The 27,896-nt window shown below is 42.8% G+C and overlaps 1 protein-coding gene across 2 annotated transcripts; it reads right to left on the bottom strand.

The window, feature by feature from the left end:
- Positions 1-277: 277 nt before the first annotated feature.
- LOC143100703 (protein mono-ADP-ribosyltransferase PARP4-like) lies at positions 278-24,573 on the bottom strand. Of its 2 annotated transcripts, XM_076264113.1 has the most exons (39): positions 24,414-24,573; positions 24,105-24,239; positions 23,534-23,729; positions 22,963-23,068; positions 22,602-22,689; positions 22,244-22,324; positions 21,793-21,951; positions 21,315-21,452; positions 19,529-19,687; positions 19,111-19,274; positions 18,813-18,944; positions 16,045-16,143; positions 15,633-15,816; positions 15,249-15,396; positions 14,773-14,915; positions 14,342-14,473; positions 14,091-14,177; positions 13,452-13,616; positions 13,306-13,343; positions 13,046-13,127; positions 12,295-12,432; positions 11,890-12,121; positions 11,297-11,367; positions 10,888-11,075; positions 10,668-10,767; positions 9,987-10,157; positions 9,742-9,822; positions 9,481-9,561; positions 9,029-9,124; positions 8,491-8,631; positions 7,992-8,132; positions 7,682-7,735; positions 7,385-7,471; positions 6,996-7,106; positions 3,502-4,931; positions 3,179-3,257; positions 2,927-3,029; positions 2,588-2,720; positions 278-2,365 (listed from the first exon to the last, which is right to left on the bottom strand). In XM_076264113.1, the coding sequence occupies exons 1-39, from the start codon at positions 24,510-24,512 to the stop codon at positions 2,164-2,166; spliced, it is 6,174 nt and encodes a 2,057-aa protein (XP_076120228.1). In that variant the 5' UTR covers positions 24,513-24,573; the 3' UTR covers positions 278-2,163. The 2 variants fall into 2 exon arrangements, with proteins under 2 accessions (XP_076120228.1, XP_076120229.1); XM_076264114.1 differs by lacking the exons at positions 19,529-19,687; positions 21,315-21,452; positions 21,793-21,951; ... (4 more) ...; positions 24,105-24,239; positions 24,414-24,573 and adding an exon at positions 19,385-19,469.
- Between the last annotated feature and the right edge of the window lie 3,323 nt (positions 24,574-27,896).

The raw sequence follows: 27,896 nt of genomic DNA on the forward strand, positions 1-27,896 counted from the left end.
TGCACAACATCAAGCAGGATGCGTGTTTGTCCTGCTTTTTGAGACCGGCTTGAAGAGCGGAGTTCTAGAATCTTTGTTGGGACGTAGCACGTCCAATGCAGTAACATATCTAGTCTAACAAATGATTGACTAAGAGTGGTGTCAGATAAATATCTGAGCAGATATCATTGGTTAAAAACGTAAACAAGGCTCTATGTGCTGCTACGTCATATGTATTCCGGCTTCATTGACAGAAAGTTAGCCTACTGGTTTACAAATTCAAGTCAAAACAAATACATTGATCACATAATTACTGACAGTTGTTTATTTACTTATATTCAAGGAAAGAGCTTTGACTTTTGCACATTAATAAAATGTAAATGTATATTTTTGAATCGGCTCACAGGCTTTGATCATGATTAATACATATCATACTAAAGACATACTTCTACTTGATAAACTATTCGGTGGAAATTGGCATGGTTTTCCATCAGTCTGATATACACTGATCTAATGATACATCACTGTTCAGCACAGACGTACAGACAGAGGTCACGGCATGTCTTCAAAGGGAGCATTCTTCAAGCAAAGTACAGCCATCTTCAACAAAGTAGAATATCTTTGCTATATAGTCATTTAGATAAAATTGTCTGCTGAAGAATTTGCACTTAAGTGATCAAGATAATAAATGTTCAAATAATAAATAATGCAAATACAATAGTTTGTTGTATTTGTATGATTGCCTATTTGATTTTTTTTGCATTTCTATATCCCCAGTGAAAGCAGGCAGCAGGGGAAGAAATCTATTAGCCATATTATAACCCCTTATTATAATATTTTTTAAGATACTGTCGATGTAAAACTTGGAATAAAATTATATCTTGTATCACACTTTAACTGCAACATTGGCTTTTGAATATTCAACAATTTCAGACACTCCCGAGTGGTAAACAGACGATTTAGAAGACTGATTAAAATCAAACAGACAACAGGCCAGTATGGACGGTGTGTGTGTGTGTGTGTGTGTGTGTGTGTGTGTGTGTAGTTTAGGCCATGTGCACAAGATGTGTGTAAGAGGCCTGCAGATCTGCGGACTACATAAGAACAAGGCCAAGAAACTGACAAGATATTGCTCTGTATCAGCAGTAATTGGTAGCCTCTACATATGGAGGCGTAGGTGCCACCTTTACCCCTAATGTGCATAATGGACTGGATATTGGCTGCTGTTGTACACCTTTCAATCACATTTGGATTATGCCATGATATATGCTTATCTTCTAATCCAGCGGTTCCCAAACTTTTTTCCCCGCGGACCACCTTCTACATCCTGACTCGGCTCGCGTACCCCCACCATCCAACACATAAAAAAGTAACACATTCTATTGACGCATTCCAGGCATCGTTGTTTAATTAGCCGCCCTACATGATAACATAATCAAAATGTACAACTGGTCTATGAGCTCTCACGTTAAAAAAAAACAGTGTGGAGAACCACATTAGAATGATTAGATAGCACCTCACTGCTGACCACGCACTGTGGCTTTGGGCAGTCTGTCTCCCAATCCACGTGAAGCCTAGGGCTATATGCCTCATCATACTTTTGTTTTCTTCGCACAGTCTTTCTGTCTCGTTCTTTCTTTTATCCCCCTTCGCTCCATCTCCACCTTCATTAGTCTGCCCCCATCCCATTGTTACCTGTGTCCTGCTCTGTTTCTCTCGCTTCTCCTCTTCGATCGCTTTAATTAGACCTTTTGGACAGTGTCCCTGTTTTTAGCCACTTTTCCATGTTTACGCAGCGTTCTACCTAGCCTATACATCAACGAAACTAACGCGCCAGATATTCTGGGTGCCCGCAGGAAATCACGTGTATTTTGTGTAGCTTATTTTTTTTAATGAAAACATAGCCTATTATAGAGTTTACAAATGATTTCCTTTAATTTCACGTTTTCATATCATTATAACCCGATTCGAAATTGTGTATTATTTATTCATTAATTTAATTAGAGTATTAATTAATAAATCATTTTTAACTCCTTTCCGCCATTGCCCTTTTCATCTTGTGTACCCCCTAGTGGCAGCTCGCGTACCACCAGGGGTACGCGTACCACAGTTTGGGAATCCCTGTTCTAATCCAAATAAAGAATTTAAATGTGTGTGTGTGTGTGTGTGTGTGTGTCTGTGTTTCTAGCAGGCTAGTATGGTTCTGCTCCTTTCCAGCAGAGGGTTGAGGGGAGAGAGGGGGTGCGGGCGGTCGAATCCCAGTAGCTGTCGTGTGGACGACTCCCAGTCGCGGCCGAACTCCAGCCGGCTGCACACGCACGGGTACTGCCTGTCTGCCCAGCGCACCCAGTCCACCGCCCGCTTCAGGGCCTCCCACTCGGAAGAGCTGCGGTCAAAACACAAAAATAACAAACACAGAAACACACACAGTAAGAGTTTTTATTTCATTCTTTCTTTTGTTTCATTTGTGTTCTCTGTATCTCACACAACTCATGTTTTTAATTCTCCTCTCACTCACCTTTTCTGCCATAATAGCTTTCTTTCTTTCTCTCCATCTTTCTTTCTTACACACACACACACACACACACACACACCCACGCACACACACCTGTGTTGAGGAGGGTCTCTGAGGCGGAACAGAGACTGCAGCAGCTCTCCCTGGACCAGCTTCCTGACACGCACCAGCTGCAGGACCAGCAGGGTGGACACCAGCCTCAGGATATCAGCCTGGGCCTTGGGGCCTGATAGACAACACACACACACATGCACGCATGCACACATGCACACGCACACACAAACACACACACACACAAAATAATTTAAAGAGTAGAAAAAAAACATATTGGTAGGTTGCTATTAGTATCAGTCAAAATTAGCCTAAACTAAATATGATTGGAACTTTTCTGTGTAGTGTAGATGAGTGTATATGACCGAGATCATTTCTTACCCAGAGATGAGATGCCTTTTTCTTTCAGGAAAACGTTGGCAAAGAAGTTCAGATCCACACCCAGGAGCAATCCCACTTCCTCTGTGCATTCCCAGTAACCCTCCTGTTTACAAAATAGGCATACAAAACTTAACATACTGAAATGAAATTGAAGATGATAGAAATATAAATCAGTGGCCAATTCGTATTGGGTCATAGGTATACTGTCTGTTCTATGACTAGCAGAAGAAGTTTGAAGAGCAGGAATCTTACTGGTCTCTGAAGACATGCCAGCTGTTCCCATGATGCACTGGGTTTGATCTCAAAATGTGATCTCAAGCCTGCGCCCTTCCTGTAATGGTGAACTCAACATTACTTCCACAGTAGACTCCCTAGAGTTCTCACATAGTTCATTACATGTGCTCTTGCAATCAAACCACGACACCACGGCCTCATAAAAACATTACAAACAATCCCGTCCTTGTGAAGTAGCTTCTATTCAACGTCTATTGAATAAAACTATTGCATGTCAAATATGTTTTATTGTGCACAGGCAAAGACCTATGGAAATGAAAGAAAAATCGATGACAGCATACCTTCTCAGCGAGCAGCGTTTCTGGACTCGGGACTGTCGTGGACCAGGAGTAAAAGAGGAACCATGTTCTTGGGCTTCTACTGGTGGGAGCAGAGGGACAGACATCCCAGAGCCTTTCTCCAAGACCATGTTAGAGGGATAGGCCAGACCTTTGGTTCTTCTGAGGGGGCTCCCCAGAGCAGCACTTCTGTGTCTCTGAGCCAGGACAGGCTGAGGACCGCAAGCAACAGGAGGAGGGAGCAGAGGAGAGGGAGCAGGGGGGTGGTCTAAGGCCAATGCTTGAGCCTTATAGACAGGAGAGGAGCCCTCGAGAATGCCAATATAGTCAGAATCATCGCCATCGCCTACAGTGACAGGTGGGGCAGAATAAGCAGCCCCATAGACAACAGGAGCAGGGAGCGGACAGCGTTCACGTAGGGGTAGAGGAGGTAAAGGACAGCGTTCCCGTAGGGGTAGAGGAGGTAAAGGAGCCGACATGACATCCGAGGCAGCCGGGGGGCGGTCTGAAGCTGATTGGGTGGAGGAAACAGCACGGCCACCAAGCGGCAGTGAGAAGGAGTCCAAGGCAGCAGCAGAGAGGTGCCTATAGGTTTGGGGACGAGGAGCCTCATAGCCCTTGCTAACTCTTTTACTGGCACGATCAACGGGAGGAGGCAGAGTGGATCTCGTGACATCAACTGAGCGTGCCTCAGATGCCAAGCGACGGGAGGCAACACCTGAAGGGGCTGGGCTTGGAGTAGGAGCACAGACAGGGGCAAGGTGCACTGTGTCTGGGGCCTGTGCACTTAGTCTCTGTATGGCAGAGTTCTCTCCACAGGCATAAGGGACAGCTTTTATTTTCTTTTTTCTTTCAGGGATGGGAGAAGACATAGGCGCAGGAGAAGAAAAAGGGGCACGGCCAAACATTTGAACTGAGCCTTGACGAGTAGGAACAGGAGTAGGAGAAGGAACAGAGACAGGGGGATGGTCAAACATTTGAACTGAGCCTTGACGAGTAGGAGAAGGAACAGAGACAGGGGGATGGTCTGGGGCCTGTGCACTGGGTCTCGCTACGCTAGAGTGTTCTCCTGAGGCAAGAGGGGCAGCTTCCATTTCCCCTTCCCCCCTTTTCCCCTTTCTTTTAGGGATGTGAGAAGATAGTTGAGAACTATGTGATAACATAGTTGGGGCAAAGATTGGAGTCCCAGACACAGTGAAGCCAGCTGAGCCTTGAACAGCAGTGGTGAAGGCCCCAGGAGGGGGTAGGAAGCAGGACCGGAAGGCCCCAGGAGGGAAGCAGGACCGGAAGGCCCTAGGAAGGGGAGGAGCAGGACCGGAGCTCATGCTTAAAGCTCTAATACCAGAGCGTTGAGAGGAAGATCGACAGATAAGACCCTCAAAGACAGGAGGAGGAGGAGGAGGACGGGTACAACTTTCAATTTCGTTCAAGTTCTGGAAAGAAAAGAATGCAGATTTAAATTTCTAGAAAGACTGTTTTGTGGTAACACTTTATTTTAATGTGTCGCTGTTACAGTGTACCTACCTAATTAGGTACAGTGGTACAACCTGTGTAACAACATGTACTATCAGGTACTATCATTGTACTTGCATTATGTATTTGTGGGTACCTACATTTAGTTGTTACATTGTAATACTGAGTGCTTTTACAAAACTTTGCCAATTTGCCTACATTTTCATCAGAGGCAAAGAGCTGACCTGAGACCTGCTGGATGGGGTAAATCTGCCCATGATAGATTTGATATACAAACCATTCTTAGCTCCAGTCAAGGCTTCATTGTCTTCAGTGTACATGTAACAGCTGTGCTGCTACAACCTTGTTACTCTTTGATACAGTGGAATAAACCTATTAAGTGTACCAGTTAATTACTTACATGTGACATGTATGTTGTGTCTTCGATGTCTTGGAACAGGTCTACTAATTCACTACATAGTACATATATCAGCTGTGTTGGTACACACTTATTGCTCGTTGATACAGTGGCATAAACCCATTAAAATGAAGTGTACCAGTTCAGTACTTACAATTACATATTACATGTATGTTGTGTCATTGGTGTCTTGGAACATGTCTGCCATTACCCTACATACTGTAGTACATGTATCAACTGTGTTGGTACACATTTATTACTCTTTTGATACAGTGGAATAAACCCATTAAAATAAAGTGTACCAGTTAAGTAGTTACATGTACATATAATATACATCCTGTCAATGATGTCATGCATCCTGTAATTGATGTGTTGAAACGTGTCTGCTGTTACACCACACAGTACATGTGGACAATTAGTAGACCTGTTCCAAGACATCGAAGACATAACATACATGTCATATGTACATGTAAGTAATTAACTGGTACACTTAATAGGTTTATTCCACTGTATCAAAGAGTAGCAAGGTTGTAGCAGCACAGCTGTTACATGTACACTGAAGACAATGAGGCCTTGACTGGAGCTAAGAATGGTTTGTATATCAAATCTATCATGGCCAGATTTACCCCATCCAGCAGGTCTCAGGTCTGCTCTTTGCCTCTGATGAAAATTTAGGCAAATTGGCAAAGTTTTGTAAAAGCACTCAGTATTACAATGTAACAACTATATGTAGGTACCCACAAATACATAATGTATACAATGATAGTACCTGATAGTACATGTTGTTACACAGGTTGTACCACTGTACCTAATTAGGTAGGTACACTGTAATAGCGACACATTAAAATAAAGTGTTACCCTGTTTTGTATACTGACTACTCAATGAACTGAAAAAAAATCATAAGTAATATGGGCAGCAGATCATTTGTGCAACAGTTTACAGTATTAACCCCTGGATGCTAACTCTAAACACACTGATACAGTTTACAGCATTAACCCCTGGATGCTAACTCTAAACACACTGATACAGTTTGACTTCAGGTAAAGTAGGCTACTTGTAAATTAGACTGAATTGATTTTAATTGAATGTCATAGATAATCTGAGTTTTAGGCTGATCTAGACATTCTGTAATCTAGACAAATTTGATCCTTGTAACCAATTATACTGAACACACTGGTGATTAAACACTTACTGCTTGTCACCTGAGAAACTGCCAAACTGAAATGCACACCTAAAAATCCTTTTTTTCTGTTTTGCTTTGATTTCGGAACATCTTCATGTCTAACAAATCAAATCCTTACTAGTCTATTCTTCAATTCAATATAGCCTATTTTTGTTCCAAGAGATGTCATTTATCAGGAAAACAGCAAAAAAATAAATAAAATGCTGTGTTAACAACTTGATAGGTATAAATTGTTGTGATTGTTGTAATTGTTGTCACAAAAATTAAAATATGCTCCTGAGTAGACATGGACCAAACTGATGTTTGGATATTGCTAAATTAATAAACCGTCTATGATAACATCTGCTAACAAACAGTCTTCAGCAGCTATGAAATCATTTCTGTTCTTCTGTTGTGAGTTTTCACTATCATGTGAAAATCTGAATCTGTACCTACATACCTACCATCAAATCAACATCAAGCTTAGACTCTAAAGAAATCAGTTCGCCCAGGTCCTCCTCAAACGGTTCAGGTTCAGATAAGGGGACTAATTCAGCTGCAAATATATCCATGCACTGAAAAACATGAAAGGAGATTTGAATCGCTGAAGAACGTTTTCTGTGCAAGTATACTGTCTATTCAATGAGCTGATTATAAAATTATAGGTAATGTTGGAAAGACACTGCTGCAGATCATTTTTTTGTTGACAAAGTTGACCCCTGTATGCTAACACTGAACAAAGAGGTAGGAATTTCATTTTAAATCTAACAAAGTGTTTTATCCTCTCTTTGACCTTTAAGGGTTCATCAGCTTAGAAAACATTTCTGTCCGTGTTCACTCCAACTACACCTACCAGAGCATCACCGTGAATCTTTTCAGCATTAAAAAGCCCAGAGCCCAGAATGGAATGAGACTGTTCCTCTACATCAAAAACAGAGCCCTGAGAAGACATGTCAAACATGTTTGAATTGCATTTTAAATTGTAAGCTGTAAAAATGTGCTCCTGAATAGTCGTGGATCAAACTGCAACAACTATTGGATATTGCTGAATTAACAAACTGCATAGCACCCACTAACAAACTGCCTTATCCTCTGTGCAGATCTGTATGTGTTCAGCAGCGATGAAAGAATTTTCACTGCCATACAGTACCTGCAAAGCAACTAGAACATCTTCCTCTACAGAACTCAATGAGCCGTCATCATACTGAAAAACAAAAAAGGAGATTTTAATTTCTGAAGCCCTTTTTTGTGCAATGTACTGTCAATTCAATTTGCTGAAAAAATATAGGTAATATTGGAAGAAGACTGCTCCACTGAAGACAGAGATTTGAATTTAATTTTAAATTTATCAAAGTATTTTATCCTCTCTTTGACCTTTATGTGTTCAGCAGCTTGGAAAACATTTCTGTCCATTCAGTCCCACTACACATAACGCAGGATCATCATAAATAGTCATATACCAAATAACCAAGATCCTCCTCTTCCTCCTTCAGTGTCGCCGCCTCTTCATCTTCCCAGCCCATATAGGGCAGCAGGTCCACGTCCTCCTCTGCAATCAGCTTGGGGATGTCTGTGAAGCCCTCATCAGGCTTCTGTGCATCCTGGTGGGTGGAGGGGGGGCAAAATACTCAATTTGGAGCCTACACGCCTACAGTATATGATTTAATAACACACATTTTATCCATCTAAGCAACATACATTTAATGTATTTCATTCCAACTTTATTTATCAAAGACCACAGAAACATGCCTACATTATAGCTTCATATAAAAATCTAGATTGTCGATTCAAGTCTACACGTTTGAACTTGAATTCAAGTCATGTAAAAGAATATCTATTGTTGCTGCTGACACAAATAATATTTGAATTTAATTTTAAATCTTAATTTTTATCCTCGCTTTGATCTATATATGTGTAGCTTAGAAAACATTTCTGTCCATTCACTCCAACTGTACCAACCTCATAATCACCATCAATCCCTGACTCCTTCAGTGTCACCGCCTCTTCATCTTCCCAGCCCATATAGGGCAGCAGGTCCACGTCCTCCTCTGCAATCAGTTTGGGGATGTCTGTGAAGCCCTCATCAGACTTCTGTGCATCCTGGTGGAGGATGAGGGAGGGAAACAAAAGACTTCACTTGGAGCCCACAGTTTTGAAACACGCCTACAGTATATGCTTTCATAACACACATTTTATTAGACTACATACACTTTCAAACTATATTCATTGTTGAAGTTGATATAAGAGAAAACAAATGTGCACATTTCCAAAGTATAATTCTGTTATACTATTTTATTATGACCGCTGCTAGCATAGGTAGCAGTCATATAGGGATTGATTTAATGTGTTTTATTAAATCATAGTATATGATTTATTAAAACACAACGACAATCTAAGACTACACAACTAATGTTTTTAATTCAAACTACATTTATTGTTGCAGTTGATATGAGAGAAACCCCTTGACCTTTGTCTGTGAGGTCAGGAGTGAACGTACCCTCTCCTCGATGGCCACAAAGCTGGTGAACTGGGAGAGGACGGAGAACTCTTTGCTGAGCTCCACGATGAAGGACTTCATCTGCGCTTTCTTCCCCTTTGAGAGTTAGAATACAGCAGCTATCAGAGGAGCTGAAGAGCTCAACACAACACAACACAACACAACTTAACAACCACATATGCACGCACACACACACACACCAGCTATTGGAGGAGCTGAAGAGCTCAACACAACACAACTCAACAGCCACATGAACAACATTCACACACACACACACACACACACACACACACACACACACACACACACAAGCTATCAGAGGAGCTGAAGAGCTCAACACAACACAACGCAACAACATGTACACAAAACACATCACAACACAACTAGAAAATATATATCCACACACACACACACACAAACACACATGCACGCACAGAGAAACACTGACATACCTCATGTTCGGCTTCATCCAGGTGAAGAATACCATCCTCATAATCTCTAATGACTGCTCTTGCCGTGAGCTTGTGAAGAAACTAGGGATCACGCACAAACACACACACGCACACACACACACACAGGGGGGGGGGATTAATATAAACACTTAACATTTTATTTCAACAGTCGCATTACATTTGTAACAGATGTCTAGTAGAGCAAGTCATGTGAACAGGGTTCTGTAGTGTGTTGTGTTCATGAGGTGTAGGTGTTCATACCGTGCCCTTAGTCTTCTGCAGTTCTGTGGTGGACACCATGGTCTTAATCTCCTGCCCACACAGCTCCCCATAGAGAGTGGCCTACAAACAAAACATTTACCAGATATTCATCAGACTTAGTCTTGTCATATAGACAGGCAGAACAATACAGAGCTTTCACTTGAGTAGAATCTGAAAAATAAACACAAATGGACAAACATAAACAAATACTGACACGACCCCATTCTCTTGTACCGTTACTCTACCTGTGTGCAGTGGGGTACGAAGCCGTAGACCAAGGTGTGGCAGTTGCTGAAGAGGGCGTGGACCTGTGCAGGGGCCTGAACAGGAGGGGGCGCTGTTGGGCTGAAAAGCTGCCACTTCACCGCCACCGAGCTGCAGCCTGGAGACGCCAAGCGCCTCACCTGTGACGCCACCTGCCAGGTGACACAATACTCCAGTTACACACCTGACATCGGACACATCTGTCTCAAATACATGTTTCTATTGGAGGTTAAAGGTGCTCTAAGCGATGCTGGGTAACGTCACTTCTGTTGACGTTCAAATAAAACAGAGAGCTAGCTTGCTACTTCCTCCTCCTCCCTCCCGTGCAATTGAAACTCTCCTAAAGGCGCATCTCATCTGTGATTTGCTGGAACAGTTTGTTATGTTTTTATGGGCTAGGTTTGCCCAGGTTGTTTTTGTTGCCGTTTTTTTGGAGCCTGGGTCACGTTTTTTACAGTGTATTCAGGACACAGGTAGCTAGCGGATGGTGAGGTGATGTTTGCTGTAAGATACAAAAAATGTTTTAGCCTAAAAAACAAGTGGCATCGCATACAGCAGCTTTAAGTCCCATTTAGCTTCCGTTTAGATCTGTATCCCTGTTCCTTCACTGTGCATGTTTATGGGAGATTGAATTTGCGTTCGTCACTGGGGAGACAAACTACCTTCTCTGACCACGTGTGTCGGGTCTTTGTGTCAAAGAACTCATAGGCTCCACCACCTGCCTGGGCAAGGGCACGAAGCATGTGTCCGTTGGCCGTTTTACTGTGGAAACACACACACACATACTCGTCAAGTTCATTGAAGACATCCTCATTAAATCATGTTCATTGAAGACCTTGGTGGCTGGAGGCCCACCTGTGGGACAGGTACTAGAGACCTCACCTGAGGCCGCAGGTGAAGAGACGCGTATGTGCAGCGTTGTTGCGGACCAGCTGCAGGGTGAGGGTGGGGTTTTGCACGTGGCCGTCAGACAGCAGCACCAGGCTCCTGCTGCCCCGGGATGGAGGCAGCAGACTCAGGCTGCGCAGGGGCCGCCACAGCTCAGTGCTGCCCCCAACTGGTGGGGAGGTCTAATAACGAGAGCAGCAGAAAACAAACTGATTCACTGAAACAGCAAAGGAACAGAGGACAGAGGACTGGGTGCTCACAAAGGCATCTATTTATTAATTATGCTCACAAAGGTGTTGCTATGTTAAGTATCGGTATTGTGGCTAAGGTGGACCCTAATGTGTTAGGATGCATAACTGAACTTAGCTCAACTAATTTATTTATTCACCATGTCAGTACTCACCTTGATGAACTTCTTGGCTGGTTCATATGCATCCCCTAGAACTTTGGAGAACATGAAGGCATCCTTATGATCTATACATAAAAAAATATGAGCCAAGGGCCAAAAATGTTAGATGTTTTTTTACTGTATGGGATCTCTCCTTATAAGTTACATACATGATGTAGTGGAGGGAGAGAGAGCAGTGACCCCATCCGGCATCAAACCCGGGTCTCTGGGATACTAAACCTACAGCTTGACCACAACGCCAAAAAGCCAGGCTCATTAGTATGGCAGTCAGAGCGCATGCTCAACTCTCCGTCACACATGATATGATTCATACAAACCATCATTAAATGTGGCGTAATGCATCATCTGGGATGTATTCTGAATGGGTACAGAACTACAGAAATAGCAGTGGAGACCCCTTGTGGCTCATAGACTGTAACTATTCAGCGAGACTAAGATTTATTTTTGTTAAAAACAAAACATTTTGAAAATAAGTCACGTTGTCTTCCACATCTGCATAGCTGCGGCTTTCCTCCACAAACACTACCAGTGCCCACCTGTCCCAAACACTACCAGTGCCCACCTGTCCCAACACTACCAGTGCCCACCTGTCCCAAACAGCACAATGTTGATCTTGAGTTTCTTGTCCAGTTTGCTCAGGAGGTGCAGGGCGATGTGCCGTGCGTTGAGCAGGGTCTCCCCCCTCATGGACTCAGAGCAGTCCAGCAGGAGCAGCACCTCCTGCACCCCACGGCCACCAGGACCAGCAGGACCAGAGCTGGGCTCCTCTCCGGCCCCATGGAGGGCCCCGAAGTCAGGGTAGAACACCAGCATACAGGCCTGGGGAGAGAGGAGCGGTCTGGATGGGTGAGGTCTGCTGTATGAGGGCTTTTGTATGTGTGTGTGTGTGTGTGTGTGACCTGTGTGTGTGTGTGTGTGTGTGACCTGTATGTGTGTGTGTGTGTGTGTGTGTGCGCGTGTGTGTGTGTGCGTGTGTGCGTATGAGATCTGACCTGGCTGTCCTTGTCGGGGTGGTTCTCCACCCACATGCGGGGCATGTGCATCTCAGACAGAGTGATGTAGAGGTGGAACCCGTCAGAACCAAGCGTCTCCCCGGGCAACGTGCTAACCACCGCCTTACAGTCCGTCCTCTGAAGAACAGGAGAGAACACGGGTCAACTCTCACTCAATAATCTATTAGTCAACACAACACCTTCAACAGTCAAAACTATATACAGTCATTCAATAATCTATTAGTCAACACAACACCTTCAACAGTCAAAACTATATACAGCCATTTAAAATATCAACATATATTGTAGTAAACTGGATATATTTTACATATTTCTATGTAAAATATATCCTGCCTTGCCTTGATGAAACGTTTAGTTGAAATGTGTGTAGCCATGTACAGTAATCAGTGTTTAATAAAAGCTTTATATTTTCATACAGGAGAGCCTCAGTTCTTCTGCTTTTTTTTTTTCTTTGATTATTTGGAAGCCCACTTGATGAAACCAGAAAACCATACCCTTTTCATTTTCTTACATCAATACAACATCTTCATCGGTCAAGAAAACACATGCAATAAGACAAAAATCTGCAGGCTCATTCAGCAGTTTCAAACGGGACTATTTCAAACAATAGACCGTAAGCATTTACTCAACCAACACATGAGTAACAATGATCTCCTCTTTCCCTGCTAGGCAGAGTGGGACATATATTACTCACTGTGGTGGTGGCACAGGAGGACTTACTGTTACATACCTTGGTCTGAATACGGTGTGTATCACAGCGCAGATTGATGATCTCATAAGGCATCTCAATGGACAGACTAAGAGAGAAGACCCTGTGAAGAGCCAATAAGAAAGAGGTCTACTTCAAATCATCAGTGATATATCATCATATATAATCAATCTAACATATAATCACATTAATAATTATTATTACTGTGTAATAACCAATCAGATTATCAATAAAACAACTCCACTGATAAGTAGAGAACATGAACAGGTGAAGACCCTTACCCACTGAGTTCACCAACACACACCTTCTCCACTGTACCCTGCCAAACACACAAAGAGTAATTTAACAAAAACTAATAAAACGCAAAAGTTTGCCACTGAATAGATCAAACACTGACTGACAACTGTCAATCAAGCCTAGACTCTACCTGCGTCCTTTCATTAAGTGCAGCACTCTGTTGCCAGGGCGCCACGCTGCCAGGCAACTGGAAGAAGATGGAGTCAGCCTTCACCAGCAGCTCAGAGATGAAGGTGACCTTGATGAGGACGGTGGCACCAGGTGGAAGATTCCCCACACTGATGGTGAACACATCCTGATGGGGTGCACAGTTATGACATCATCAAAAATGGCAGATTACACTAACAGACATCCAATGATCTCCTCAATCCATAATCAGCTAAATGTAACAGCAATAGAGAACTCCCGTATGGTTCAACCTAGAGCCCTGTCGTTGGAGGTCTTTTTTTGTGTACTGTCTACTGTCGGTAGGAGCAAAAATAAAGAAGAATGGCTAGGCAGCTACCCTATCGGTGAAGAAGCTAACGTCGAAGTGCCCCACTGAAGACCACTTTTTTGTGCCACTGAAGGGGCTCAATATATCATTACAAGTGTTGTGCAACATAAACAAGGTCTTATGTATATACCACTATGCTGGTTTTACTCAGAAATTGTAAAGAAACAAGGTTGGATAATTTCCATATGGATTGATCTAAAATACAGTTTGGGTAATACATCTTTGCTATCTCTGTATGCAGAGTAGAGTTTTGTAAAGTGTGTGTTGACGTACAGGAGCCTCCTGGTCCATGAGGTAAGCCCCGTGGCCCTTCTCTATGGCCTGCTTGTACTCCTTACGGGCCTGCTCCTTCTCCTTCACCTGAGGAACACAGCAGAACACAACTGCAGTCAACCAGAGGACTGGGCACGCCACCAGAACAGCATGAAGAACAGATACATCAGAACAGCCAGAGGACTGGAGATGGGTGAATGGAGTCGGTGCCCTATGGCAGGGGGTAGATAGAGTGCAGGGAGGTTCTGTACCTCTCCGATCACGTGCTTCCCGTTGATGAAGGCCTCAAAGCCGCACACAGCGGCAGACTCCTCCAGGGGGAAAACATACTTGGCCTCGATGGGGGTGGGGTTCGGGTTGGAGTACGTCTGGAAGATGATGACCTGGAGACAGGAGATGGGAGACAATCAGAAGCAGTGAAGTAGGATAATAGCAGTCAGTAGAGAATTAAAAAGTAATCTCAGTGATTGCTGTCTTGATGTCTGAGGGCCAGAGATGGACAAAGATGCATCTGCATCTAAACAGCAAAATGCGCTATGGGTGTAAAATATTATAGAAGTTGACAGTATTCTGAGGAAAATGTTCACACATAAGTGCATATAGGAGACCAAACACACCCAATGAATTTGGTCTTTGACTAGAACTCACATATCTAGGTCAGTGTGGCCTGTTAGCCCTATACCTGAGACAGCAGATCCACCAGCTTGCACTTCACATGGACGGCCTGCAGGGGGAGTGTCTGTCCAGCGCTGTCAAGGAGACCAGCAGTCACGCTGTCCAGGGGGTTCTTAACGTCCTCAAACCCTCCACTGTCCTCACTGCCCACTAAAAATACACGTGTAGAGTGCCTTAAGTACCTAATACGTTGTTATATATCATGACAGAATACTTTATCTTAGGTATGTTACTAAACTATTATTATATTGTAATAACTACACAGTTGTTATAACATATAATAACACATTCTAGAAACATTATTACATTACGCTGCATCAAACCTATATAACCTAATCCAAATGAAATAACAACAGGCATAGGAAAGACTTGTTTATTTAAAAGTACATTTCTTGTAAATCTAGTTTATTTTCTACAGTATGTGAACCTTAATGTCTCATATGTTGGGTGAGGGGGCAAGAAAGGCCATCAGTGGAGACTCACATGTGTCAGAAGTTCCTGCTGGAGGGATGTTTTCCACAGACGTGTCAACAGACGGCTGGAAGTCCTTGAGCTGGTCGTCTGGCAGTGTGTACTGGATCACATACTTCAGCCGGACCTGGTCAGGGCTGAACACCACGTACTCATCGTCCTGCAGGGAAAACACAGGAGCCATCAACATCCTGGCAGTGACAGATATGATACCAGGACAACCACATTATGATAAGAACAATTACAGTAAGACACATGCTCATGAAATGTATTGTAAACTGCTGTTACAAAATAAGTGTTTTAGTAAGTACATTGCATAACTCCCCTGTACATTACTTCTGTGGAAAGACATTAAACATTCTACAATGTGTTATTCTTTGACTCCCCCATGAGTACCTCAAACTCTGAGTGTTGTCTGGGGGTGCTGCGGACCCCATGGACGCTGTCGTAGCCCTCAGGAGCGCTGGTCAGGGTGGTGTCCTTCTTCCGGAACTCTCTACAGTATCCCAGCGCCACCTCACACACCAGCAGCAGGCGTGAGCCGTCCGTCACACCGGGCCTGGAGTACTTCACACTGGTGCTGACCCACAAGAGGAGAGAAGGAACCGTAAGGCTGAGAGGGTCTACATGTTTACATACAGAGTACTACACACTGGTGCTGATCCACAAGGGGGAGAGAGGAGAGAAGGAACAGTTAGTGTGAGATATATATGGAGTTCTTCACACTGGGGCTCATTGGCAGATAAGAAGCAGGAAAGAAGAAAACGTAACTTGCGTATTTAATGCCCCAATGCCAAGGGCAACTGACCTGAAGGAGTCGCTGAAGTAGATGCCTCCTCCCAGGTGCCCCACATCTGTGCGCTGGACTCCATGATGCTCCACTCCAACACGGGGCAGCAGGAGACCCCTGCAGAGACAGGGCAGATACAGCATGGATAACACTCTCATTAGGAACACTAGCATGGACAACACTCTCATTAGGAACACTAGCATGGACAACACTCACATCAGTAACACTAGTAACACTAGCATGGACAACACTCACATCAGTAACACTAGTAACACTAGCATGGACAACACTCACATCAGTAACACTAGTAACACTAGCATGGACAACACTCACATCAGTAACACTAGTAACACTAGCATGGACAACACTCACATCAGTAACACTAGCATGGACAACACTCACATTAGGAACACTAGCATGGATAACACTCACATCAGTAACACTAGTAACACTAGCATGGACAACACTAGTAACACTAGCATGGACAACACTAGTAACTCTAGCATGGACAACACTCACATCAGGAACACTAGTAACACTAGCATGGACAACACTCACATCAGTAACACTAGTAACACTAGCATGGACAACACTCACACTGGTAACACTAGCATGGACAACACTCACATTAGGAACACTAGCATGGATAACACTCACATTAGGAACACTAGCATGGACAACACTCACATCAGTAACACTAGTAACACTAGCATGGACAACACTCACATCAGTAACACTAGTAACACTAGCATGGACAACACTAGTAACACTAGCATGGACAACACTAGTAACTCTAGCATGGACAACACTCACATTAGGAACACTAGTAACTCTAGCATAGACAACACTCACATCAGGAACACTAGTAACACTAGCATGGACGACTTCCGGTTATGGCAACGAGGTAGACAGACGTACCCTGCTAATCTCTGACTAGTGAACAAGAAATAAACCCTTAGAAAGTCCACAATATTGTTCTAAATTAGGAAAGGCTTGAAGTTAAAAGAAAATCCGGAAATGGAGAAAGCCAAGAAGGCAAGAACAAAACCTGAAAATTCATCAAACACCAGGCAATCAGTTACAAGAGTAGCTTCGGCTAGCAACAAAGCACAGCCTAGCTCCGACTTAGCAGCATCGAGCTTGCTAACCAGTGATAACGACATGTGTGAGACGATGGAAGCAGATACTGCAGAAACTACGCGGCAGGATGCTATTCTCGAAGCCATAAGCCTTAGGGCTGAAGGTCTGGCACGACACAGAGAAGTTATTGACGGCATAGCTAACATCAGATCTGACATAGAAACTATCAAGGGGAGGCTAACCACTGCTGAAAGCCGTATCAGTGACGCGGAGGACTTAACAGCACAATTCACAGCTAAAGTAACTGAGCTTGAAACTAAGGTGAAACTACTCACTGAGAAGAACGATGACCTGGAGAACCGCTCACGTCGTTCTAATATACGCATAATCGGTCTTCCAGAAAACACTAGCATGGACAACACTCACATCAGTATCACTAGTAACACTAGCATGGACAACACTGGTAACTCTAGCATGGACAACACTCACATTAGGAACACTAGTAACTCTAGCATGGACAACACTCACATCAGGAACACTAACACTAGCATGGACTAACACTAGCATGGACAACACTAGCATGGATGTAGTAACACTAGCATAACACTAGCAGTAACACTGATGTAGTAACACTAGCATGGACAACACTCACATCAGGAACACTAGCGTGGATGTAGTAACACTAGCATAACACTAGCAGTAACACTGATGTTGTAACACTAGCATGGACAACACTCACATTAGGAACACTAGTAACACTAGCATGGATGTAGTTACACTAGCATGTAGTAACAGTAGCAGTAACACTGATGTAGTAACACTAGCATGGACAACACTCACATTAGGAACACTAGTAACACTAGCATGGACAACACTCACATTAGGAACACTAGTAACACTAGCATGGATGTAGTAACTCTAGCATGTAGTAACACTAGCAGTAACACTCACACTACTAACTCTAGCATGGACAACACTCACATTAGGAACACTAGCATGGACAACACTCACATCAGTAACACTAGTAACACTAGCATGGACAACACTCACATTAAGAACACAAGCAACACTAGCATGGACAACACTCACATCAGTAACACTAGTAACTCTAGCATGGACAACACTCACATCAGTAACACTAGTTACACTAGCATGGACAACACTCACATTAAGAACACAAGCAACACTAGCATGGACAACACTCACACTAGTAACTCTAGCATGGACAACACTCACATCAGTAACACTAGTAACACTAGCATGGACAACACTCACATTAAGAACACAAGCAACACTAGCATGGACAACACTCACATCAGTAACACTAGTAACACAAGCGTGGACAACACTCACACTAGTAACACTAGTAACACTAGAACTAGAACACTTGTTATACTAGCTAGGAGGGCGTAGTCGCATAGTCACCTATATACCTACTCATCTATATAGCTATATCACCTATCCACCTACTCATCTATATAGCTATTGTTATTACAGCATGGACAACACTCAAATTAGGAACACTAGTAACACTAGTTATACGGGCATAGGCATACCTGTATAGCTATTATTATTTTTTAGTTATGATAATTTTTGTATAATCTTTAAATTACAGGTAGATTTTGTTCTGTCTATACTAGTATTTTTAAGGTATGCAGTAAGTTTGTAATGTAGTGTGTGTAGTACGTGCATTGGAGATTTCTAACCGAGAGAGGATTCCAACAAAGCTGGCAGGACTGGTGGAGTGGAGGAGGGGCTTAATGTTCCCAAGCTCCTCCCTAAACATCTGAAGCTCCGCCCCACGCCGCACATGGAACACATGGTGAATCTTAATCTCCCTGCAAGAGAAACACAGGGAGTCAGAGACACACACACACACGCACGCACGCACACACACACGCACACACACACACACACACACAAACCAAATATACCCACATACACACAAATATACACAAACACAAACACATGCACACACACACACACACACACACACACACACACCCCTGCTTGTCGTGGTGCTGCAGCAGTTGAGTGGCGGTCTGATAGTCGGGGCTCTGAGGGGGGAGGCTCTCGATGCTGCAGCCCAGGGCTCTGTACTTCCCCACACTGGAGGGACTGGAGCTCCTCATCACCGCCTCATTCACAGACAGCGTGTCCCTCAGCACCTGCACACAGTAGGGAGGGTATCAGGAAGTGTGTGTGTGTGTGTGTGTGTGTGTGTGAGTGTGTGTGTGTGTGTGTGCATGTGTTTGTGTGTGTGTGTGTGTGTGTGTACCTGACACAGGTCCAGTGCCTGAGAGGTGAGCTTGGCAGTAGGGAGGGTATGGGGCAGTGTGTGTGTGTGTGTGTGTGTTTGTGTGTGTGTGTGTGTGTGTGTGTGTGTGTGTGTGTGTGTGTGTGTGTGTGTGTGTGTGTGTACCTGACACAGGTCCAGTGCCTGAGAGGTGAGCTTGGCAGTAGGGAGGGTATGGGGCAGTGTGTGGGGCAGCACAGACTGGAGCTCCTCCAGCAGGACTTTCCTCTCAGCCGCCCCCTCTGACCTCCGCACCTGCAGCAGCAAACCCTCCGCACGGCTCACCTGCAGGGACAGCACAGCAGTGAGGACACACACACTTGCACACATGCATAGACAAGCAAACACACACACAAAATATAAAGACACATCCCAACCCCAGACACTCATCCCTCATACAAATACACCCCCATGCATGTTCATCCCTACACACAAAATCAAACAAAAGGCAGAATGCAAAGATACATAAGCACACAGAATGTCCCCCTACATTAATGGCCTAGAGACAAAGGGTGTGCATGTGTACTGGTATGTGGTTACACAGGTAATGAACATACAGTTTAGGGCTGGGCGATATGGCTGAAAACTCTATCACGATATAAGTATTTCATATCAGTCGATATCGATAATTATTGATTTTTAAAAAAAAATCTATTTCAGATAAGGACCAGAAGGGAGAAAAAAAAGTTCAATTTAAACACTTATTTTAAACTTAACCAATTCCTCTGATTTTAATCACCTCAGTTATCAATCAAAGCAAACAGGGGAAAAAATAGCAATACAATGATGAAAAACACTCAAATAAATAAATGTGCACATAAGTCTGAATGAAAAGCAGCACTGGTTGAAGCCTGGAAATATTGTAAACAAAGTAGCTTAATTTGCTAGTTTATCATAGTCTACTGGTTAGACTGTTCAGTTTCCCCACGTGTGTTTATGTTTCAAATGAATACTTTTTCTCCTTGGGACAGGCCCGTTTGAATCTGGGAAAATACTTTTCCATTTGCATCGGGATTGAGATGATTAGAATTTAGCAGTCAATTTGAATACAACAGTTTTGAACAAATTCGTGCAGCGTACTAATGATGCTAACCGGATTGCACGATTGTGAATGTTTGGATTACATGTGCATGCTGAGGAGGGATGCGCCTGTTGAGAGGGAGAGAGAGAGAGAGAGAGAGAGAGAGTGCGCAAGGGGCAAGGACTCATTGAGAGTCTGTGTTGAGGTAGGCCTACTTCTATCGCCTAGGCTACTCTGGTCGAGTTGCAAATAGCTACAATGCAAGATATATTTAGCCTATTATTTATGGACAACGTAAGGCGGGAGGTGTGTGTTGCTTTTAATTATCGAATGTTCTATCGAACTTATTTTTTATTGATATTGATTACATGTCTATTGCGATATATATCGCTATCGTTTTATCGCCCAGCCCTAATACAGTCTCTCTCTTACGCACATACACACCCACACCAACACACACACACACACTGTATTGTCACACCCCAGCACACAAGGGACATATACATTGCGAACACACTTTAACATACAGTAAATATAAGAGCACACCCCTAACCACACAATGGCCATAGCCGGCAGTGTCAGTCAATGGGACTGATGCTCAAAGCTGACAGAATGGATTCTCACAGAATGGATTCAAATATCTTAAACACAGCTTTGACATTCGTGGGCAGAATTTTGCCAGCTGATTGAATTTTCTCTTAAATAGGCCTGCCATCTATATATCCTGTCATAGTGTCTTACATCCTTGGGGCTGATGCTGAGGGCCGGCACTTTTAGGCACACACACACACACACACACAAACAGGAACACACACACACACACACACACACACACACACACACACACACACACACACACACACACACACTCATCTGTAGTGTCAGTCTTACATCATTGGGGCTGATGCTGAGGGCCGGCACTTTGAGGACTTTGGTCAGACTCCCCAGTGCTTCAGTCCACACCAGCTCCACAAACACGCCCACTTCCTGTGACAGCGTGCTGCAGTTCAGCTCCTCCTCCAGCAGCAGCTGCCAATCACACAAAAACAAACACACACACACACACACACACACACACACACACACACACACACACACACACACACACACACAAAGGGATTTCAGGTATACAATATACAACATGTTATTTTCAGGTGCATTTATCCCAAGGATGAGAGGACATTTATAGATGGTACTATAAATTCTAAAAGCAGAAACAGGATATTACAGAATGATAATGATTTTGCAAGAGTTACAACTATGAACTGTCCAAGTTTGCCCCAAAAGAGACTTTAGTCTAACTTTGTCAACCATATCTGATGCCGCTTGACTTGAGTATAGGTCAGGGCTGTGGCCTAGTGCAGCTCACCTGCTTCAGGCTGGGAGAGCCCATGTCCTCATGCTGTGGAGGCAGGCGTCTCTGCAGCTGGAAGCTGTCAGCTCTGAGTCTGTCCTGCAGCTGCCCATACACCTCCAGAGCATCCTCAGAGCAGGAGCACAACACCAGCTGGTCTCGCTCCAGCACCCTCTGGTGGACACATGGCAGACAGGAAGGCAGACAGGAAGGCAGACAGAGAAGCAGGCAAACAAACATAAAGACAGACAGGCAGGCAGGCAGCAGGCAGACAGGTAGAATGACAGACAGACAGGCAGACAGACAGGCAGGTAGAATGACAGACAGACAGGCAGACAGAGAGACCAACAGACAGACAGACAGGCAAACAGGCATTTTACAACATGTTACTATGAGAACGGAAACAAAGATATCCACAGTGAGTCTAATAACAGTGTTGATGGTCAGTGGTGGCTTTTGATCTGACCTGTTTCATGTAGCGCACAACCCGGAACACATGACCCTTCTCACCTATGGCACTCTGCAGCTCCAGGACACACCAACCGCCCTAAACACACACACACACTCTCACACACACACACACACACACACACACACACACACACACACACACACACACACACACACACACACACGCCCACACACAGTCGCACACACACACACACACACACACACACACGCCCACACACAGTCGCACACACACGCACACACACACACACACACACACAGAGGAACACACACCCTAAATTAGGAATATGAAACTTTGAACATTTGAAACAGTTGTCAGATTGACAAAACTCTGTCCCAGATGTCCACTGACTCACCCCAGCAGCAGTGCTATGGATGGAGTACTTGGCCACCAGGAAGTGAGAGGGGTACGGGGGGAGGTCTCTGTCACGCTCACAGTAGATTCTGCTCAGAGGAAGCAGTTATGTGCAGGCGGATGAACAATCACACTTAGTCTTCACTTTCATGAGGAAATTACTTCAGCAAATCATTTTATTTTAACTGTATTTTTCTCTCTTTCATAATTAACATTTTGTGTTATAATTATAACCCATACCCTGCCCTCTGACAAAAGAATCATATGTCAAAAATCCTGTTTTTAAGTCTTTGCATTTTTCCCTTTAATTACTTTTTTTATTCTCATTCTTTACTTTACTTACCAAAAAAGGCAGCACTTACCGATGGTTGTAAACATACTTGGAGTCATTCTTGACTTGACTTTTTACTATCTTTATCTGGGGGGGATCTTGACCTTTGAACTTCTCCTCAGCAGTCAGCAGTCTCACTACAGATGGAACACAACAGTAAATGTGAATTATGCATGAATATACTGTATACATTATAATAAACCTATAATTTCTCTCTCTCTCTCTCTTGGTGTGAACAGCCCTTTATGCTGGAATGTTTAGCCTGACTGACTGGCATTTCCTTTCATGGCACAGCCCTCTGCCATTTCACATTAACTGCATTTGTAATTGTCTCTAGGAGTATAAAGCTACTATTGGATTCAAACAGTTATGGAAAGCTGGCCCAAAGGATCAGTTTACAGCTCGAGGTGTGAATGAGACATACAACAATGAGACATACAACCCTGTATAAAGGCCTATTCTACATGCTTTATCTTACAAGCTTATCTTACAAGTTACTTAATAGCCCTTTTTCACTTAAAAGCTTGTGTTCTCAAACAAACTCTCCCATACTCCTTTTCCACATGAGACCACTCACACACTGCACTGTGCTGACCCCATACCTGGTTGAATGGTTGGTGCTGGGTGGGGTGTGGGGGTCACAGGGACCAGGACGTGCTCTAGGGCCGGCAGGAGGGCCTTCTGCTCCAGGCAGGCCTGCACGTACTCCAGCCCCACCACCGGCACCTGGTGCTTCCATGCGCTCCGCTGCCGGTTGTTGCTCAGACTCCCCAGGCTGCTCACCACTATGAAGCTACACTGTGGGGGGAGGGAGGGATGGAACAGGCAGGTGCAATCAGACAAGGACATTATAAGTTATAGACAGATGACACATTTACATTGCAAACAGTGAAAGTATTATGAATTAGGCTATAGACCTATATTGAAAATGTTAAATATGTTATGTGACATACTGTATCCAATCCATGAAAAGGATTAAATGGATAATGACAATAGTAGATGAATATGGCACCGCCACCACGCCACAAGGAAGAAAAAAGGCCGCACTTTGCATAGGCTACAAACGTGTTCACAATTCACCACCACGACATGTTTATGTCCCTGTTACGACGGGGAGTCAGCGTGCTAGAGGTTCTGAGAGCTCATAGTGGCATGACCAAAGAAAGAACAAACCTGCTTGTTGACCACAAAGGAGAGGCTGCCTCCGTTGTCTGTAATGGCCAAACGAACTTTCTTTTTCTCCTTGAAAGGCAAATCCTTCAGTTCTAAGACCACAACACAGTTGGCGAAAACTGGCATAGTTCTGTTCTGCGATGTGCGATAGTCAAAATAATACAACAGCTGTGAATGTAATGAACTCGGGACCAATTTACCTGCTCCTCTAGAACCTAATCGACAACTTTCTCTTTCACAAGTAGACCTATCGCAGAACGCTGTAGTCTACAGGAATCAAACAATCAACAAAAACACGATTATCCTTACAGAGACAAATTGGAAAAAGCTCGATTGTTTAAGAGTAGCCCATTCCACATCCGCACTTTTACAGTTTCCTGGTCCTGTCATGGTAACACCCCCCCTCATGATTAGTCATAACAAAACAATGGACATAGGCTAGCCTACTGTCAATCAGTCGACGCGCAACAATGAAAATGTTTTGAAAAACGAAAGTATCCTTACCAGAAATATGTGAAAGCTCTCTTGTTTCAGAGCAGCCCAATGCAACTTCGTGAGAAACTTCTGTAATTTTGCAGAGCTTAGCTTCCTGCACTTGTTGCGGTATGTTCGTTTAGCATGATGCAGTAAAGAGACTTCTTCCGCACGTCATATTCTAGTAAAAACATAACAATGCAAATACTGTCCTCTAGTGGCTAAACTCGAAAGAACATCTCAAGTGACAGTAACAGTGTAATCAGTCATTCGGTGTATTAGTCCAGTCATTTTAAGCCAAAATAGGGGTCAAGGTTGAACAACTTGCAACACAAGCAAACTTAACTGATTTTGAATCCTCAATATGTCCTGAGTAGGGGAAAAAAAGCCCCGAAGAATCCCGATAGGGGAAAGTTTCGAAAAAGACCCAAATATACCCTGATACAGTATTTTTCAGGTGAATAGGGGGAAAAAATTAACCTACACATATCACCATGAAAATTACTGAGTTGATTACTTACATTAAGACAAACAAAAAAATGTATTATACGTTTTTTGAAATTGTTTGTTAACATGGGCAAACAGGGCATAATGTAATTACGTATAGTTAATTTGTATAAATACCACAACGGAGCTAATAGTCCAGGCAAAGGTCTGACCCAAAACTAATTGCAACAGAATTTATTTTCACATTATTATATTTCAATTGCCGATCTTTACACCATAGTAAAATACCATGAAAATCCAGTTGGTGGAAATATGTTAAAATGAGGGTTGTTTTATGCATTATTCTTCAGCAAATACTGACAAAACTGTAATTAGAATGTTGTAGAATACACATTCTAAAGAATATCTGACCCCATCTAACTTAACATGGAATTTTAGAATCTTGCATTGTTGAGGAACATTCTTTTATTTTCAAAGAGTGAATTCCTTTGGCTTATTTCAGACTGGTTTGTTGCAAAATTGGTGTCTATTTTTACATTGTGGCCCTTTGAATCAATGGAAATGGTTGTTGAATCTTTAAATAGAGCCAAGTGGGTTTTTGCACGTAAGTGTTCCACAATGTGTAATCTGTACAAACACATAGTTAGGCATTATTCAGCCTAGGAAAGTGGTTTTGGTGTTTACGTAATCTGATTTAGAGGTCACTGAAACATACAGTATATCACACTAGTGATAGTATCAGTCCATCATTTTGCAAGTCTTATAGTAATTGACCTCTAGCCCAGGGGTTGACTGATATACTGTCTGTCCAATCAGAGGGGCCTGTATGATGCCCCTTTACTTTGCACAAGTTTTGTGTAAAACAATAATCGGACAGCACAGTATGTTTATGTTAGTGAATGCAAGAAAATTGTGAAGGCAAAGTTGAAGATGGACATGATCATGTCCTAATTCGACAGAAGGGTGCAGATGGGACAACTGCAGTTAGCCTCCAAGTGACTCTATTGTTGTGACATCTGGCAAAAATGCTATACTAATAAATATAGTTTAAGATTAATAATTAACAATGCATGCCTATGCATGGGTCATGGTTTTACCAAAGTCATAGAACAGTCAAAACTATACATATTCTAAAAGTATATGCACTGTACATGAAATATAGCATCAATCAAATTATGTCCCATCTTCCTCCATACCATGCATAACATATACTCCTCTATTCTGTATAGGCGATTCAAGTGAACAGCTGATACATTTTGGCCTGCACTATTAAGGGAAACAAATTAAACACCCTAAACTATATATTTTCTGAAAGCATATACCCTCCGGAGGAGATATAACACCATTTAAGATATTTCCCATCTTCCTCTATGCCATGCACAATACATTGCCCTCTATTCTGTAAAGGCGAATCTAGTGTAAAGTGGATACATTTTGGCCTATACTGTCCAGGGAAAACAAATTAAACACCATAAACTATATATTTTCTGAAAGCATATACCCTAGAGGAGATATAACACCATTTAAGACATTTCCCATCTTCCTCTATGCCATGCACAATACATTGCCCTCTATTCTGTAAAGGCGAATCTAGTGTAAAGTGGACACATTTTGGCCTATACTGTCCAGGGAAAACACATTAAACACCATAAACTAGATATTTTCTATAAGCATATATCCTCTAGATGAGATATATAACCAGTTAAGACATGTATTATCTTCCTCCATGCCTTGGACAATTTGTTTGTCAAATGTTGCAATTAGTTTTGGGTCACTATGCTATACATAATTACATTATGCCCTGTTTGCCCATGTTAACAAACAATTTCAAAAAACTTATAATACATTTTTTGTTTGTCTTGATGTAAGTAATCAACTCAGTAATTTTCATGGTGATATGTGAAGGTTAATTTTTTCCCCCTATTTGCGTGAGAAAAATACTGTATAGGCGCATGAATAGGGTATATTTAGGTCTTTTTTTCAACTTTCCCCTATTGGGATTCTTCGGGGCTTTTTTCCCCTTACTCAGGACATATTGAGGATACAAAATCAGTTAAGTTTGCTTGTGTTGCAATTTGTTCAACCCTTTCTCCTAAAATGACTGGACTATATCTGTAACCAAGCCTGGGCTACAAAACTAAAGTCACTATACTAAACTAAAATTATTAAGTCAATTCAGAGACTGACCAGTTTAAACGAGAATACAATTTAAATCACAACCACAAATCCTGAAAACTTTGCATATTCACCTAGTATTTTGTGGACTAGAAAAACATTGACACATGTTTTAAACAGACAATAAGTGTTCTATTGCTCATTTGAAAGAAGCGATTCTCAATGTGTGCTGCTACATTTATTTGCAGGTGATGTCGAGCTGATACATCTTCATATGCAAACCTTTAGGAAATCAGACCCTATGTGAGCCATTTTCGCACATATCTTGGCCAAGAACAAAAATGAAGAATAACTCAAAAGATGAATTTCGCTTTGCACTTTGCCTACTGCATTTCATGTTCTTGCATTTCTCTAGCATGACTAGGTACTATGACTCTCTCTCTAGACCAGTGGTTCTCAAAGTGGGGTCCGCAGGCGCAAACCTATAGTCAAGGGCTCCGGAAAATAATTTGCTTTAAATGATGAAGTTGTGGTTTATCATTTTAAAAATTCATAGATTTTGACTCTTTTCAAATTGTATCTATTTGTTCCCACCCACATTAAAATTTATCTTGAATCAGTTAACAAACCATTCCTGCTGCTGCTTAGATTTGTTGCTTTATTAGCCAACTAGCTTGCTGATGAACGTGGATACATGTTTGAGTCAGATCATGTTGTCAAGTGATGCATAATCTAAAGTTGACAAAAAAAAGATCA

This window comes from Alosa pseudoharengus, unplaced genomic scaffold, assembly GCF_046254945.1.
Source record: "Alosa pseudoharengus isolate Yale_2024_CS ecotype anadromous, Long Island Sound unplaced genomic scaffold, YU_APseudo_1.1 YU_APseudo_1.1_scf_3, whole genome shotgun sequence".
Classification (NCBI taxonomy): Eukaryota; Metazoa; Chordata; class Actinopteri; order Clupeiformes; family Clupeidae; genus Alosa; species Alosa pseudoharengus.

Bases quoted from the DNA above. Each gene is read 5' to 3' on its own strand.
- LOC143100703 (XM_076264113.1), bottom strand. From the start codon at position 24,512: ATGAGGGGGGGTGTTACCATGACAGGACCAGGAAACTGTAAAAGTGCG. The intron at 23,069-23,533 runs GTATGGGGTCAG...TTCCATCTGTAG, and splicing joins AGCACCAACCATTCAACCAG to TGAGACTGCTGACTGCTGAG. The intron at 14,178-14,341 runs GTACAGAACCTC...TGTGTTCCTCAG, and splicing joins GGAAGCACGTGATCGGAGAG to GTGAAGGAGAAGGAGCAGGC.